General features: G+C 41.7%; 1 protein-coding gene across 1 annotated transcript in view; it reads right to left on the bottom strand.

The window, feature by feature from the left end:
* The window catches only part of tanc2b (tetratricopeptide repeat, ankyrin repeat and coiled-coil containing 2b), a 626,942-nt gene that overhangs the window by 23,747 nt on the left and 584,486 nt on the right, over positions 1 to 18,709 (bottom strand). Inside the window, exons 13-18 of the mRNA XM_060939453.1 lie at positions 18,197 to 18,428; positions 17,882 to 18,051; positions 4,524 to 5,131; positions 3,590 to 3,698; positions 2,052 to 2,174; positions 1,188 to 1,424 (exon numbers count right to left, since the gene is read on the bottom strand). Coding sequence (XP_060795436.1) covers positions 1,188 to 1,424; positions 2,052 to 2,174; positions 3,590 to 3,698; positions 4,524 to 5,131; positions 17,882 to 18,051; positions 18,197 to 18,428 — 1,479 coding nt within the window. The remainder of the gene's footprint in view (positions 1 to 1,187; positions 1,425 to 2,051; positions 2,175 to 3,589; positions 3,699 to 4,523; positions 5,132 to 17,881; positions 18,052 to 18,196; positions 18,429 to 18,709) is intronic.

An 18,709-nucleotide genomic window follows, 5' to 3' on the forward strand; every position in this document is an offset into this window, starting at 1 on the left:
CAGGGTTTTTTATTTGCCTTTCTAGCAATCCAACAAGCAGTTCTTTCAGAAAGTTTTCTTCTTCTTCCAGACCTCACCTTGATCTCCACTGTTTCTGTTAACTGCCATTTCTTAATAACATTACAATCTGAGGAAACAGCTACCTGAAAACACTTTGCTACATTCTTGTAGCCTTCTCCTGCTTTGTGAGCATCAATTATTTTGTTATTCAGAATGCGAGGAAGTTGCTTAGAGGAACCCATGGCTGTTGATTTTAGGGACAAGTTTGAGGAGTCAGAGAATTTATACAGCTTTGAAATCTGCATCATCTGACCGTTCCTAACAAAGAATTTGAACAAGCCACAGCTCAATAAGCTAATTAAGGTCTGGAACCTTGGTAAAAGTTACCTGAGAACTCAAATGTATTGGGGTGCCCAAACTTTCGCATGGTGTTCCTTTTCTTTTTTCACTCTCCAATTGTACAAAACAAAAATAATACACAAATCTTGCAGAAAACGCTGAAAAGAAATGTGTCATCTTTACCTTTATGCCTTTTGGTGATCAGTTCATCTTCAGCTCACTTAACTATTCACAGTAACAGACATTTTCAGTAAGGGTGCCCAAACTTTTGCATGCCACTGTATGCTGCCATCCAGATGATGTTAGCACTGTCACCTCACAGTTCTGGGTTCGAGCCCAGTGGCTGATGGGGGCCTTTCTGTGTGGAGTTTGTATGTTCTCTCCATGTCTGCATGGGTTTCCTCCGGACGCTCCAGGTTCCCCACAGTTCAGAGACATGCAGTTAGGTTAACATGGGGCGGCCTTGGGCTGAAGTGCCCTTGAGCAAGGCACCTAAACCCCAACTGTTCCCCAGGCACTGTAGCATAGCTGCCCACTGCTCTGGGTATGCGTGTGTGCTCATTGCTCACGTGTGTCTGCATGTGTATGTTCACTGCTTCAGATGGCTTAAATGCAGAGGAGGAATTTCACTGTGTGCTTAAATCTGTGCTTGAGTGTGCATGTGACAATAAAGGCTTCTTGTTTTTTTGTTTCAGGTATGTCCCTGCATAAGACCCACCTTTTTTGAATCGGGCTTCTGGTTGATCAGACTGTAATTGAATTGATAATTGGCCTTGAATTTGTGGTACTGAGCTTAATTCTAAAATATGAGAGGTGTGTGTGTGTGTGTGTGTGTGTGTACACCGTGCCTTAGCCCTTCTCTTGCAGAGGGCAGTGACGATGCTCAGGTGTCCCGCGGTGGCAGCATAGCTCAGTGCTGTCATGCCACTCTCTGATGCTGAGTCCATGTTGGCCCCAAACTCTAGTAGCAGGTTCACCATGTCCATGTAGCCCAAGTGAGCATGCACACACAGCACTGGTGCATTGTTCAACACCTCTGTCCGGTAATTAACGTTTGCCCCTCCCATCATCAGCAGACGAGACACCTAAACATGCATATGAAGGTCAAATGACTTCTCAGGGGTTTTTCCCTTTCCACTTGTGTTTCTGGTATACTCATTATGTCTCTAGATATAATCTATATTTGTAGAATTCTGTAAAGCTGCTTTGTGCCAATGTCTATTGTTAGAAGTGCTATAAAATGGATTTGAACTGAATTGAATTGAACTGAATAAAGATGTGGTCAAAGTATGGTACACCAGCAAATTAAAAAAAGCAGGTTGACTGGATCCTCAAATCCTGCTGCCATGTGTATAGAAAAATACAATGATGTGTAAATAACAATCACTGTTAATGAGGAGTAGGTTTAAAGAAATGTCACAATAAAAATGATAATGTGGCTAATGAATGAAAGCTAGTAGGAATCTAAAACATTCACTAGTATTTAAAAACATTCCATCCTTCATCATCATTATTATTATTATTATTATTACGTGTTGACCTGGCGACTTGTCCAGGGTGTACCCCGCCTTTCGCCCGTAGTCAGCTGGGATAGGCTCCAGCTTGCCTGCGACCCTGTAGAAGGATAAAGTGGCTAGAGATAATGTGATGTGATGTGATTATTACGTGTCCTACTAGAAATTTCTCCTTTTGGTTTGGTTGGAGTGTGGTACCTTAATGTTAGGGGTGTACAGGTTTCTCAGGGAAGATAAAGCAGTGGATAAACTCTCAGTGCTGTAAGACACCCACAGCCCCTGCAAAATGGACGAGGAGACCCCCACCTTCTTACTCAGGCCCTGCAACACAAAAGATAAAACAAAATGGCTAGTTTTAGCTGAAACACTTTAAGCTGGTTTTAGAGCTAACACATGATATACTATATATGTAAAAATAAAAATAAATAAATATTTGAACAATTGAATAATTTCAATAATATTTAAATAATATTGGCTGGAGTTGAGTGATGCATCAGATCCATTCAGCTAGCATGATACTGAATGAGTTGAAGATGAGTTCAATATCATGCTAGCTCAGTGGAATATATCTGATATACCACAAAAAAGCCAGCCAATATTATTATTATTATTATTATTATTATTATTATTATTATTATTATTATCATTATTATTACACTTTTTTGGGGTGTTCAATGCATCTTTTTCTTCCAAAATTCTCTCAAAATCTTCCGTATTTAACAATGCAAACCTGGCGGCCATGTTTGTTTACAAATTGTCACAGTTGCTCGCTAGTGCGGAACTTTTATGTCTCCAACGTGTGACATCACGTTGTCTTGAGAACCATGCAATATCGTAAACCATATTCAATGCTCATTCTCCACTGGGTAGAGTGACATAATACATGTAGGATAAACGATATGCTAACAATATTGCACGCTATCAAACCAAATGAATGAAACCCACTAGAAGGGAATAGAATACATGTTTTTCTTCCATTGAAAAAGTGTCCTGTATGTATAATAATTATTTTATTCCATTACAAAACACACATCACCACAAACTTTGTTCCTATTTATAAAGCCTGATAAAGTTTACTTCCCCAACCAGAGATGGGAACCAACCAGAGATTTTTTTTTTATCTTTCAGTTGTCACAGCTTAATGTCCCCAACCTGTTCAGGAAATGTTACGCTTCTCTCAGACTTGTGGATTAAAAATATCTAAAAGTCTGTGAATGTTAAATTTGTCAGTGAGTGCTGCCTTTATATGTGTATATATTTTTTCCTGGAACCAAAACCAATGGACAATGTTTTTTTTTTGTGTGTGTGTGTGTGTGTTTTTAAAAAGTGTCACTCTTTGGATGTTTTTTAATTTTATGTAATTACTTTACTGCTCAGTGGTCATAAATATGGCAGTTACCAGAAGATCACATGACTAAAACAGGTTAATATCCCATTAACCACATTGCACAATCAGGGGCGGTCCTGGGGGCGGTCCGACCGGGCAGCCGCCTGGGGCAGCATCGTGGGGGGGCGGCACGAGCGCGGGCGCGAAAAAAAAAAGGTCCCCCCCAAAAAAAAGGTCCCCAAAAAAAAAAACCCCGAAAAAAAAAACAAGACGGGCGGGGGGCGCCAGCAGGGGGTTTCGCCCGGGGAGTAAATCACTCTAGGATCGCCACTGTGCACAATATTCCATTTGCATACGAAAAAAACATAGACTGATGTTTTTTTGATTGTGCTCTTGTGATTATTCTTACCTTAAATATATGTGCTTTGAGTATATGATGTCCTAGCTCTATAGTCTGCTGTCTGTTGAGTTTGTTTGCCTGTCTGGAGAACCAGAAAGCCAGCAGTGTGTGTCCATTCCTGCAACAAATGGAAAATACAGTAAAAAAAATAAAAAGATGTGACGTGTAAGAGGCTGAGGAAACATTTTGATTTAAATCATGCTGTTGTGCAGCATCACTCTTAGCTGAAGACTGTTGGCATTAATTATTATACAACCCCAAAAAAGAAGAAGTTGGGACGGCATGGAAAATGCAAATAAAAAAGAAATTGACTTTGACATGTATTTCATTGCAGACAGTATGATCCCAAGATATTTCATGTTTTGTCTGGTCAACTTCATTTCATTTGCGTTAGTGCCTTTGGCAAAGGTAAATTACATGTCTGTGATGGCAGCATTAATGCAGAAAAGTACATTGAGATTTTGGAGCAACATATGCTGCCTTCAAGTTGACATCTTTTCCAGGGATATTTCAACAAGGACAATGCAAAACCAGACTCTGCACACATTACAAAGACATGGCTGTGGAAGAAGAGGGTGCCTGTCTCCAACAAAAAATATGTGGTGAAGTTCAAAATGAAAAATATGACAACATATACCCTGTATTGTTATACACTTTAAGACCTGTTTGCAGGAAGAACAGGAAAAAATAACCCATGAAACGCTTCATCACTTGGTGTCTTCCGTCCCTAAACATCTTATTGTTTTCAGTTTTAATTTCAGTTTCAACATATCATACCAACTTTTTCTGATTTGTTGTTGTACTTTACACTCAGCAACAGAGGTGCAGAATAAAATTATTCAGGCATATTTGTGTATTCTTTCTTAAAATACAGTTCCTATATGATGAAATCCTGTTTACAATTTTTAGTTGTACAGGAACGTCTCCTGTTTTTCCTTCTCACCTAGGATCGCAAAGGAACTTAGTCTTCTCCCCTTCCTCCCTCCAGATAAGCCATTCGCGGAAAGATGGGTGCACGAACATACGTGTGCCATCACGCCTCTTGACCAAGAAGACACCCAGCTGCTCCATTCTCTGGCGGAAATCATCCCAGTCGAGCGTGGCCCTGAGGGAGCCAGCATTGACCGCCTGGTAGATCTGTTCATCGGTGAGTGGGTGCAGCGACGCCAGTGCCACATTAAGCAGGGGCAGTGCTCGCTCGAATGACGACTGCGTGGGAAAGCGCATATTCAGCTGCAGCAGGTAAACTTCAGCCAGGCTCACAGGCACCACCTTGTAGCCGGAGCTCTTCAACACCAGGTAGCCACGCTCAATCAGGTCAAAGGTCAGCTTCAGGTAGAGGAATGAGCCACGACTGAGGGCCTTCAGGTGTGAGCTGAGTTTGGCAAAGCCAGCGCCATCCATCTTACCATTGAGTGAGATGTTGCTCTGGATTTCAGCACTGCCATGCACACGCTGCAGCACATAGGCTTGCAGATCCCGGTCAATGGCATCATTCTCCTCCAGGGCATCCAGAGAGATACGGTGGAACGGCAACGGTTTTGTGATATCCTAAAAATCAAACATAAGAATATTATTCTCATTAGTTTGGTGTCGTTCTGGTGTCATGTTGAAGTAATTCCTAAATGTACTTGCTCTAACCACCTCATCTCTGCTCAAAGCTAATTATCAAGTCTTTCATGTATCAACTAGTGACGGCAAAGCAATCAGATGGGCACTACAGCCAAGATCAATATAACACCTGCAAGCCAATCAACTGAACAAGCCCACAACAGCACTAAACAACATTTAAAAACCAAAACAAAACCAGGCTTTAAAAGCAGAGAATCAACACTGAGCAGTGTGGCTTTTAATTATAGATTTTAATTATGTACACTTTTACATTTATGTTTATGCTTATTTATGTTCCTTCAACTAGAGACCTTTGATAGCCAAATCCCCAAATGGTTTATGCTGTTTTTCTATACATACTGTAAATTAAGAGACCAACAATTATTAATTAATCTAATATTGGTTTTTAAACTGCCAATTTGGGGTAAAAACCGTGACTCCTGTACAACCAGGTGATTGCAGTTGCCAATTTGACCACTAGGTGGAATAATAATAATGGAGGTTAACAAATACTAAATCATCCTCATGTATATGCCAAATAGCAACATTTTTTTTTTTTAATCGTTGGTCACTCAAGATAGTAATTAGTACATTGTTGCAATGTGGGAAATAAGGAATTAGGGCCCTGGAAGCTGAAGGGCTTTAGATGCCTGGAGATGGCTTCTCAGCTATTTCCAGGCACATTTTTGTGCTCTCCAAAGGCCAAATTTCTCAAGACATTAGTTGCTGATTACACTACAAATTGAATATAATTTATAAGAAAATGTCAGAAGATTCAAGAGAAACATGCTTAAGTTATACCCAAGAAAACAGTAGCACACAAAGGTCAGTTCCATGTCTCAAAAAAAGTATTGGGGCAAGGATGTTCCAGTTTGTTACAACTTACTGGTATTCATAGTAGGTATGATAACATTCATGAAACATTCTGTCAACAATGACTTTTATACTATGTTTATAATAAGTCTATAAGAAATTTAGTAATTAACAATACAACCATTCTTATATAGTCAAAGTCCTTCCTGCACCATTCATGGCGCGTTATATATGTGGCAGTATGCAGTGATTTGCCCTAGTGATGTTCAGCTGGGTTCCGATCCCAGCCAATCGCTGCATGAGAATGCTGCATAAAGGTGAGCAGAGAGCACCTGTCTGCCTCTCACTTGCCAGAGGCTGGGTTACATCACGTCCCGGTGTCTTCCATTTCTGCTTTTGTGTGGCAACAGGTAGGCTGTTGGCAGCAGTTGCCTTCTCCCCCCATTGTCTATCCAGTGTTCATTTTTGTGTCATAGAAGCTTGCTTGGGTGTTGCTGCATGCTGCTCACCGCTCCTTATGCCGCTCCCTGTTCACTGCTGGTAAGTGCGCTATTTTCATGTGTCCTCTGTTGTGACGTTGCATGTGCAGCAACCTGTGTGTTTGTTTACAGGTAGCTCTCGTGTAGCGTCGCTCCCTTCGCTCCACGCTGTGTTGTCCTGGACTGCCTGACCGGTATGTAGTGTGGTGGCTTTAGCTTCCTCCTCCAGTCATTGTAAGTTGCTTATGTTTGTATTTGTTTTGTATTGCAGGGTAAAGGTAGTCTAGCAGCGGCATAAAGCTGGCAACCCTGTGAGAAACCACTGCTGCTTTGCCTTAAGCTGTTTTGCTTTGCGTTACTTTGCTTCGCATTACTTTGCACCGCGTTGCGCTGCTTTGCTTTGTCTTGCGTCGGGCATGCACGGCCTTTCCACGTCCGACTTGGCTTCTGGTTGCCTTGCCTGACGCTGACTATTCAGCTGGCCAGTCGGTTCCGGTACTGTGGCTCAGTAACACTGTTTTTTAATTAAGTCTCAGCCCTGATTGGTTTTCCCTTGATTGTCCCAGAGCGAGTGATATTTTATTCTTTTTAAAACAAAAATTAACTTGTTAATAATAAAATTTGTATTTTTGTATTCTTGAACTGCCGTCTCTGTCTCACTTACTAACGAACCTAAGTGCCCTTTTTGTGTTTCTTTTGGGGGTTATCATATCTAAAATATTTCCCTGGGTGAAATTCCCAGGGTGGCGTTGTCTGGCAACAAATTAAATCCTTTACACTGTCCTAATCCATACTTTACGCCTCGTGCCGCCACATATAAAAGAGTTAAAATTTTGAGTACGAGATTCCAAGTAACTTTGTAACAAAATTACTTTTAAAATTACTCAAAACTAGACATAGTAATATCATTTGGCATTCAGACTAAAATCTGCTGGACTAGAACTTAGAAAATAAGAACTCTTAAAATATAAATCTACATCCTCCAAAGCATGTGACTATGACTGTCATTCTTATGAATAAAAAATGCACATAACCACTGATTGGCAGTTTGGCACTTAACATAACACTGTACTGCAAAGTTTCATGTAAACTGAACCCTTAAGCAACTGACTAAATCAGTTAGTCAACCCTAAAACACTAGTTCAACTGAATCATGCAATAAAAACGGAGTGTATTATCTTATTTAGTGTGCCACTCAGGGAGAGGGATGTACTTGTAAATTTTGGCAGGGCTAGAACCATCAGTGACCAAAGTTATGAATTTTTAAAGGCTGGCTTGAACCAGGGCTCAAGTTCTTGGTGAGCAGCACTCGCATGGGGGATTCAGGGGCGAATGACAGGCTGATGCAGGGTCATTGCGGGCCATGCCTGTGCTGGTTCAAAAGGGCTTGGGGAGAGGAAGGTGCCTGTAAGGTTTGGCAGGGCTCGGACCATAGGTGGCCGAGTTATAAATTTTTAAAGTCGCGTCCACAGGGATCCCCGTTTCACAGTCCGTGTTAAGACAATGTATTCGCCCAGAGTAACATTTGGAATAAAATTGGAAGTAGATTAGACCCATATCTTTATAATTTTTCCATGGGCCATCTGGTTTGATGCTTTTGTAATACAGACGGACAAATGCAAAAATTACCAGTAAATGTCCACCGGTCTGGCCTTATTTCCCACACTTATGAATTAGGATTTTATGAATATTGTTATTGAACAGCTTTTTATATATATATATATATATATATATATATATATATATATATATATATATATATATATTAGTGGGACCACTGAGCTCTATATAAAATCTGGAGAGCTCATAGGCTCGTCAGAGTGAAGCCATCTGGCTGCCATCTTACCACAATCTTACCACTCACATCGCGTGTATTTGGCTTGTGTTAAACCGTTGTACCTGATCAAACTTGCCACAAGAAAACTCTCTCCTGACTCCCCCCCCCCCATTACCTCCTCTTATTTTCTCACCTTTACCCCATTCCTTACATATCTGTATAGTGCTCCCTTTCACTGTTATTGTTGTCAGGAGAGGTGAGCTGAGGTGAAGTGAGGACCCAAGAGCAGATTCAGAAAACAGGCAGTGTAAAGAGAACTTCTTTAATGAAGTAGATGGCAGAAAGGCAAAAAAGGTACAGTAGGGCTCAGGCAAAAATCGGTGGTCAAAAAACAGGCCAGGAGGTCAAAAACACAGAGGAGCAGGTAGACATGATCAGGGACAAAAAAAAAAAAAAACAAGACAGAAAAATCTTCACAAAAACTGATGAACACAAGGACAGGGGAAATCCAGGCAGAGGTAGCAAAAGACAAAAAAATGGACAGAAAAACTTTACCAAAAACAAGGAGAAATTCAGGTAGGGGGAATCAAGAAGACACAATACCAATGAGCTGTAGCAAAGCGAGGAAAGTCTACAAAAGACAGTCTGACAAATGGAGTAGCTCCAAACAGTTCTTGAAAAGTCCTGGTTGATGGCCTTTCAGCAAGGCAGGACTGAATTCCTGTCCTGGAGCTGGCTTGGAAGTCCCACAATCTAAGGCATGGATTGACTGGACTGGACTGTGCCAATTGTTTTTTGTTTTTTTTCTTCCAGTCCAGTCTCATCATTTTTTGAACGGCTCTTTTATGACTAGAATTATTTTTAGGGAGATTATTTCAGTTTTTCTCTTATACAGTGTATCTTTCTCTTTTGTATAGTTCTTCCTTCCTATCTATCTATCTATCTATCTATCTATCTATCTATCTATCTATCTATCTATCTATCTTCTGTTTAGGACAGTTGTTGAAACAGGATTATTTTCTCATGTTTGCCATTTTCACTTCATTCTCACGGTCATGTCTTAACAGTACATTGGTCTGTAACAGTACATTGGTTTATTGGTCACATAATTCACTGTCAGAATATTCATGCAGCTTGCAGCCAATATGATCAATAAATACTGTTAAGACATGACTGTGAGAATAAATTGAAAATGGCAAATAACATGAGAAAATAATCCTGTTTCAACAACTGTCCTAAATAGAAAGGAAGTATTGTACAGTCTTTGTGTTGGTATGATAGATAGATAGATAGATAGATAGATAGATAGATAGATAGATAGATAGATAGATAGATAGATAGATAGAAGAAATATATGAAAGAGAAAGATATACTGTATAAGAGAAACTGAAATAATTGCTGTTGAAATAATTATAGTAGTAAAAGAGCCGTTCAACAAAAAATGATCAGAGACTGGACTGGAAAAGAAAAAAAATAACAGTGAAGGGGAGCACTATAAAGATATGTAAGGAATGGGGGTAAAGGTGAGAAAATAAGAGGAGGTAATGAAAGGGGAAAATGTTAGGAGATACTTTTCTTGGGGCAACTTTGATCAGATACGATGGTTTAAACATCCAAGCCAAATACACGCAATGCGAGTGGTAAGATGGCGGCCAGATGGTGTCGCTCATCTCTACAGAGGGGAATAGGCTATGAACTGTCCAGATTTTATATAGAGCTCAGTGGGTGGGACTCTGCCCTATCTGCCCCTATGGATGAGCTTCCACTGGCAGTATATTAAAAATTATTCTATCTACATTCACTGGATATGAGCAATTGTGTGCTCTGATTGGTTACTCTACTACTAGGCTATCAGCTCATATACTATGAGTAGAGAAAAACAAAATGGCAGAGCATGTTGCTGAACCAACCGAGGATGAAATAAAAACTTTACCTGAAAACAAAACTCCCAAAAATACAAAAAAGCAACAAAATATTGAATGAAAGTATTTGATAGTATGAACGTATTTGGTTATTTTTCAAGAATTATTATTGCAGCATTTTTCACAAATTGCTACTGTCATTTCGCTGGTTTGTTTACATTCTAAGCAGAAATGATTTTGTCAGATATTTTTGTATAAAGTTTTTATTTATCGAATTTGCAAAAAATAAAAATGCTCTGTTTCTCAAAATCCAGTGAATGTGGATAGAATAAAACAGTTATTCTACTCAATCTCGTTGTACATGGCTTATAGCCAACTCGGTGCTATGCGCCTCATCGGCTATCAGCTCATGTATGACTCGATTTCATGGAATAACTGCTAAACCTACATTATAGATAATCTGATATGAAATATGTGGATGCTAAAATCTGTTTTGTTCAAGTTTTTTTTTCTTTTTATAGAATGCCCATGTACAACCCGATTCCAAAAAAGTTGGGACAAAGTACAAATTGTAAATAAAAATGGAATGCAATAATTTACAAATCTCAAACTGATACTGTATTCACAATAGAACATAGACAACAGGCAATGTAGTAAGGAGAAGCTGAGATATACACACGGACACACAGGTGAGAGGAGAGTCAGGAAAAAAGCCTGTGCTAAGAGACAAGCTGCATGCCGTAATGAAGCCATAAGTGAAGAAGAGAATGGAACTGAAAGGGAGAATGAAAGCGTGGGAAAAACACGAAATGCAGGAGTGTATATAACATACACTGTAGGGTCCAAAAATCTGACACCACTTGTGTAAATATTTCTATTTTGCCTTCCTTTCTAATTTAATGCAACAATTTTCATTTCATTGCAACTTGAGTGAAAAGCTGAATCTTTTCTGCTTTCTCTCACAACTTATGGATCATAAGTTATGGACTCCACAACTTATGATCCATTTCAGATCAAATCCATCAGAATGTCATCGGAACACATACTTCAGTAGAAGAGAATATCTGACGTTTTGTACAAAGTAGTTAACATAATCAACATCATACAACCCCGATTCCAAAAAAGTTGGGACAAAGTACAAATTGTAAATAAAAACGGAATGCAATAATTTACAAATCTCAAACTGATATTGTATTCACAATAGAACATAGACAACATATCCAATGTCGAAAGTGAGACATTTTGAAATTTCATGCCAAATATTGACTCATTTGAAATTTCACGACAGCAACACATCTCAAAAAAGTTGGGACAGGGGCAATAAGAGGCTGGAAAAGTTAAAGGTACAAAAAGGAACAGCTGGAGGACCAAATTGCAACTCATTAGGTCAATTGGCAATAGGTCATTAACATGACTGGGTATAAAAAGAGCATCTTGGAGTGGCAGCGGATCTCAGAAGTAAAGATGGGAAGAGGATCACCAATCCCCCTAATTCTGCGTCGACAAATAGTGGAGCAATATCAGAAAGGAGTTCGACAGTGTAAAATTGCAAAGAGTTTGAACATATCATCCACAGTGCATAATATCAAAAGATTCAGAGAATCTAGAAGAATCTTTGTGTGTAAGGGTCAAGGCTGGAAAACCATACTGGGTGCCCGTGATCTTCGGGCCCTTAGACGGCACTGCATCACATACAGGCATGCTTCTGTATTGGAAATCACAAAATGGGCTCAGGAATATTTCCAGAGAACATTATCTGTGAACACAATTCACCGTGCCATCCGCCGTTGCCAGCTAAAACTCTATAGTTCAAAGATGAAGCCGTATCTAAACATGATCCAGAAGTGCAGACATCTTCTCTGGGCCAAGGCTCATTTAAAATGGACTGTTGCAAAGTGGAAAACTGTTCTGTGGTCAGATGAATCAAAATGTGAAGTTCTTTATGGAAATCAGGGACACCGTTTCATTCAGACTAAAGGGGAGAAGATCGACCCAAGTTGTTATCAGCGCTCAGTTCAGAAGCCTGCATCTCTGATGGTATGGGTTGCATTAGTGCATGTGGCATGGGCAGCTTACACATCTGGAAAGACACCATCAATGCTGAAAGATATATCCAGGTTCTAGAGCAACATATGCTCCCATCCAGATGACGTCTCTTTCAGGGAAGACCTTGCATTTTCCAACATGATAATGCCAAACCACATACTGCATCAATTACAGCATCATGGCTGCGTAGAAGAAGGGTCCGGGTACTGAACTGGCCAGCCTGCAGTCCAGATCTTTCACCCTTAGAAAACATTTGGCGCATCATAAAACGGAAGATATGACAAAGACCTAAGTGCCCTGTCACACTACGATGTTCTCACCAGCGTTTGAGTAATGTGTTGCGAAACGCAGAGGAACATCGAGAACGTTAGAAAAAAGTTACAAGAAAGTTAGACGAGCGTCGGCAAACGTTGGGGAACATCGAGGGACGTCGGCGAACGCTGAGGGTGAAAAATAGTTTTGGGCGTGCACAAAAATTCAGGACGTTCTATCAAAACGCTACTTACACGTTAGAGGAACGTTACACGAAAGTTTGCGGGCGTTACTCGAACGTTACTCGAAAGTCAGGACGTTCCCTGGACGCTAGGCGGACGCCGGCCCATCAGGGTCGAGTGTCCAGCGCGTGCCTAACGCTTGCCTAACGCCTGTGTAACGTCCATCGAACATCTGTCCAGCGTGTCGCCAACATTTTTCAGCATTCGTCAGCGTTCGCCGAGCGTTCTTAACGCTCATGTAACGCTCTTTCAACGTCTTTCTAATGTCTGTCAGTGTTCTGAATTTTTCCAGCGTCTGTGTAACGTCCATGTAGCGTCCTTGTAACGCGCCTGTAACCTACTGGTAGCGTTCAGGAGCATTTGGCAGGCACTTGCCATATATATATATATATATATATATATATTAAAGGGGCTTGCAGAGGCCACCGAGAGTCCTGTTGGAACTTTCACAGAGTGAAGACTTCAGAACAATGACGGACCAAGAGAAACACCAGTATGCTGTTGCTGCTCTCATGCATCACAACAGCCTCCTGCAGTTGGCATTGCACCAGGTTAAGATGTCCAAGGCAGAGTCAAAGAAGAAAAGGAAGAGGAGAGGGAGAAAGAGCTGGGTGAGACCCTGGATAGGAAGGCGACCACAGTTTGGTGTTCATGACAAGCTGATGGCTGAACTCAGAGCTGAAGACCAAGCCTCCTTCCACAACTTCCTGCGCATGCCAGCAGTGATGTTTGATGAGCTGAGACAGAGAGTTGGTCCCAGGATCACCAAGAAGGACACTCGCTTTAGACCGGCCCTCGACCCTGGTATGAAGCTGGGCCTGACTTTGCGACACCTTGCCTCTGGTGACAGCTATGCTTCGCAGAAGTTTGCCTGGAGAGTACCTCACAACACACAGTTACTGGTGGTCAGAGAGGTTTGCCATGCCATACTGGACGAGTACCTGGATGAGATGCTGACCTGCCCCAGTACGCCAGAAGAGTGGAAGGAAGTTGCTGACAGATTCTATCAGAGGTGGAACTTCCCCCATGTCCTGGGAGCACTAGATGGCAAGCATGTGGCCATTAGGTGTCCTGCAGAGAGTGGCTCCTTGTATTACAACTACAAGGGGTTCTATTCCATCGTGTTGCTGGCCCTTGTGGATTCTGACTACAAGTTCCTGTGGGCAGATCTTGGAGGCCTGGGATCAGCATCCGATGCCCAGATCTACAACTCCAGTGAGCTGAAACATGGAGCTGAAGAAGACCTGCTTGGGTTTCCACAGCCTATACCTCTCCCACAAGACACTACAGATGTTCCATACTTCATTGGAGATGACGCCTTTGCCCTGAGAGCCTACATGATGAAGCCCTACAGTCTCCGTGGTCTATCACAGGAGGAGCGCATTTTCAACTACAGACTGTCGAGAGCCAGGAGGGTCGTGGAGAACGCCTTTGGGATCCTTGCCAACAGGTTCCAGGTGATTCTTGGCACTATGCAGCACAAGCCAGAGACTGTGAAGCTGATAGTGAAGACCTGCTTGGTCCTTCACAACTTGATGAGGGTCAGATATCCAACGCTGAAGAACCAACAGCTGGACCAGCCAGAAGGGCCAGAAGAAGACTTTGTGCCTGGTGCCTGGAGAGATGGCTTCAATATGGAAGACACACAGGTTGTTGCAGGCCCCAACACTGCGACCAAGGAAGCCAAGAAGCAGAGGAACCTCATCAAGCACTGGGTCAACTCCTCAGCTGGGGCACTGGACTGGCAGGACAGGATGGTGTAGACCTGGACCCTAGTGTTGTAATGCAGAATGGACTTAATATAGACTATACTTTTTGGTAGACACAACTTTTAGAAACTGAAATATTGTATGTGTAACTTACTTACAATGACTTATTTGTCGATAACAGTAATAATAAAAGTAATTGTGTGTGTCATTTCGAAGTAATTATTTTTACTGATCGCCCTACTTTTTTAGCCAATCTGTTCTAGGCACGATCTCTTTTTCAATTATTTATTTTACTGAGTTCCCAGTCGACCCCTTTTCACGTAACCAAATGTATAAAACAGTATTAATAAATGCCATAGTTTTATTTTGTATTGTTTTATTCTTTCATTTTTTTAACTTTATTTTATTTTTATTTTTTATTTTGTATTTTTTTATTTTATTTTTTATTTTTTTTATTTTAAAATAAAAAGTAAAATAAATATAAAAAATAAAAAATAAAATAAAACATAAAATAAAATAAAAAATAAAATAAAACATATAAAATAAAAAATAAAAAATAAAATAAAACATAAAATAAAATAAAAAATAAAATAAAACATATAAAATAAAATAAAAAATAAAATAAAACATAAAATAAAATGAAAAATATAAAATAAAACGTATAAAATAAAATAAAAAATAAAATAAAAAATATATTTTACTTTTTATTTTATTTTTTATTTTATCTTATTTTATTTTAATTTATTTTATATTTTTTATTTTATTTTATATTTTATATTATATTTTTTATTTTATTTTATATTTTATTTTATTTTTTATTTTACTTTTTATTTTATTTTTTATTTTGTATTTTTTTTTTCATTATTTTTTGGGGGGGTACAATATTAAAAACAAGAAATTGAAAGTTTCACGCAAGAAGCAGGCAAAGTTCAAACTATGTACAACATTTATTTACAGATTCCTAAACAAAAAGTTCTAAGAGTCAGTCTCTGGGTCCACTGGTGGCTGTGGAGTGTTCAGCGTGTCATTCAGAGAGGTAGCCATGGACGGGGTGGCAACTGGAACTGGACTGTCCAGGGTGCTGAACAAGTCATTGACACTGGCTGCTGTAGACACTCTGGTGGGGAACACGGTAACATCCGTGGCGGCACAAGTGACAACCAGGGCTGGAGAGCTGCTGCCTTGGTTGCTCTGGTCCATGGCGTGTCTTGCAGAGCTGATGGCCGTAGAGACGGAGGCATGGGTGGTGGCTGGTGCTGTCAGCGTGTGGAAGATGGGAGAGTTCCTACTCTGTTGCTGGAAGAACCTTTGTGGCTGGTAGTAGGAGTGAGGCTGCTGGAAGGACGAGTGAGGCTGCTGGAAGGACGAGTGAGGCTGCTGCTGGTGGTATCTGGCCATCCACTCCCTGTTCTGTGACTGCCAAGGAGTGCCAGTGGGCGGGTTGTCATGCCACTGGCTAGGGTCCAGCTGAAACATGTCGCTCTGGGCTTGCCTGGTGGTTGTGATGCCAGGAGGGGGGGCGGACTGACATGTAGCTGAGAAGGTAGGCAGGTCTTCCTCTTCAGTGTCTTCATCCATCAGCCGCGTGAGGATCATGTTGATGCTGGCCCTGGCCTTCTTGAACTTCTGGCTCGACATTGTGAGAAGGCTGTCCCTCACGTAGTTGGCAAAGGTCGACTCAGGGGTCACTGCTGGAGGCTGGAACAAACCCTTGAGTATAGCCTCTGACTCCTTGACCTTCTCCTGCAGGGTAGCCAACACGTCATCTTCGGTGGTGGTATCCTCATCCTGTCCAGATTGTCTGGGCCTCTTGGAACTGCTGCTGCTGGAGGCTGCTGTGGCAGGTGTGGAAGGTCTGGAAGGTATGGCAGTAGACTCCGTGATAGAAGGTCCAGATACCGGTAAATCCTCCTCCTGGACAGTTGCTGCAGCTGAGGCTCTGCTGGGTAGGATGGGCTTGGCTGGCTCCGGTCTGTGTCGCACTACCTCCTGCAGGAACCTGAAGTTGCTGAACACCCACTCGTCCCTCTCTGTTCTTCTTGGGGCACCGTCACTGCTCTTGTGCTTCATGAGTCTGGTGTTCTTATCCCGCAGTGACCAGAACCAGCCCTTCAAGTGCTTCACTGTCTTCTGCATCTTCTCTGCCTGGGCCTCCCACAACTTCTCCTTGTTCGTGATCTTGTGGTAAGCCTGGAGCTTAGAGTCCCACAATGTCCGGTTCTCTTGTAACCACTCGACCATGATGGCCTCATCAGATTCAGAGAGGCTGTAGTTTATCCTGTCGCTCTTCTTCCTCTTGCCTCTGTCCTGTGAGGAGGCTGCTGACAAGCTTCTGGAGGAGGAGGAGGAGCAGCTAGACCCTGGAGACCCTGGAGAGGCTGGAGATGGCGACTGGGACCTGGAGGGGGTGATTGTTGCCCTCTTGTTCTTCGGCTGCTTCTGCTGCTGGCTGCCTGCTGGCTGGCTATCAGCCTCGCTTTCAACAGGAGGGGGATGGACCTCTGCAGTGATGGAAACAACCTCCTGGCTGGGAGAGGATGCTGCTCGTTGGCCCCTGCTGCTGCCCCGACCTCTGCTGCTGGCACTCTTGCTCTTGGGAGGCATACTTCTTCGTTTGATGTTGACTGCGCGGTGGTTGAAATGGAAGTGATGCACTCTGGCCAAAAGCCCCCCCTTTTATACTGCGCGTCCAGCCGCAGGTTGGCAAAACGTAACAAGAACGTCACACAAACGCTCCACGCGTTACTCGAATGCTACAGGAACGCTAGGCAGACGCTGTGGAAACGTCGAGAATGTCAGCTAGACGCTGGACAAACGTCGAGAACGTTACCTGGATGCAAGGCAGACGCTACCCAAATGCTATGATAATGCTATCAAAGCGCTGTGGACGCTATGAGAACGCTAGATTTTGCTGCTATTTTCGACCACAAACGTCTCCTGACACTGAGGGAACGTTAGCTGAGCGTTACCCAAGCGTTACAAGAACGTTACAACATCATTGACCTAGAAACTTAATTTGAAGAATGTCGACGTTCCCCGGCGTTTCTCAAATTTTTAAAAACGCAACCAAACATCGAACAAAACGCTATAGTGTGACAGGGCCATAAGACAGTTGAGCACCTAGAATCTTACATTAGACAAGAATGGGTTAACATTCCTATCCATAAACTTGAGCAACTTGTCTCCTCAGTCCCCAGACGTTTACAGACTGTTGTAAAGAGAAAAGGGGATGTCTCACAGTGGTAAACATGGCCTTGTCCCAACTTTTTTGAGATGTGTTGTTGTCATGAAATTTAAAATCACCTAATTTTTCTCTTTAAATGATACATTTTCTCAGTTTAAACATTTGATATGTCATCTATGTTCTATTCTGAATAAAATATGGAATTTTGAAACTTCCACATCATTGCATTCTGTTTTTATTTACAATTTGTACTTTGTCCCAACTTTTTTGGAATCGGGGTTGTACAGTGTGACTTGTGTGGGGGAAATAGCATGCATGTGTGATACCTGCAATGAGGTTCGAACAGTCACCACTAGCTTGAGCCAGGCTGGGAACCTGTCGATGGTCTTACAAAGGAAAGAGACAATTGTGTCACCATAATCAGGCTTGTGGAACTCTGCTTCATTAAGACCATCTATAAGAATGATGAAGTCTTCATCAACTGTCATTTTCCTCTCTGAAAGGCAAAGACATGGACACACAAATAACTCAACATTTAGAACAACCAGCCAACCCACCCAAAATCTAACATTATATCTTGAATATCAATGTCAGAATATAATGAGTTCTGGGTAGATTTTTGCATCAATGTCTTACCACACCTTTATAAAGTGCATCCAGTGGCTCAAGGACTCCTCGTGTGAAAGCGCTGAGTGGATCCTGGACGCAGGAGCGCAGACTGAGCGTGCTCTGAATGTGTGGTTCCCTCAGTAGCAGCTCTCTGTAGGTGTTAAGCTGTGGTGAGCGGCACAGCAGTGCTGCCACGTTGTGCACGAACTCTGGCACCAGGCAAGTGTAGGCATTGTCAGCCTGACAATAGTGATACGCTACCACCTACATGAGATGAGATACCAGAGAAGAGTGAAACACATCAGTGAACTTTCTCTGCTACTCCAGTTTAAACTGTCTCCCAAAAAATCAAAATAGACAGATTGGTGACTTTAAATTGCTACTAGGTATATATGAGAGAGAGAGAGGGAGAGAGAGTGAGTGAGTGAGTGTGCGCGCGCATGCCTTGAGAAGTACTGGCACCAAATATGGTCCAATCGGCTCTGGAACCACCACAATCTTGCTTAAATTCTTTAATAACCTTTCCACTCTTAAGTTGAAGCGCT

The sequence above is a fragment of the Neoarius graeffei genome, chromosome 14, assembly GCF_027579695.1.
Source record: "Neoarius graeffei isolate fNeoGra1 chromosome 14, fNeoGra1.pri, whole genome shotgun sequence".
In the NCBI taxonomy this organism is placed as follows: domain Eukaryota; kingdom Metazoa; phylum Chordata; class Actinopteri; order Siluriformes; family Ariidae; genus Neoarius; species Neoarius graeffei.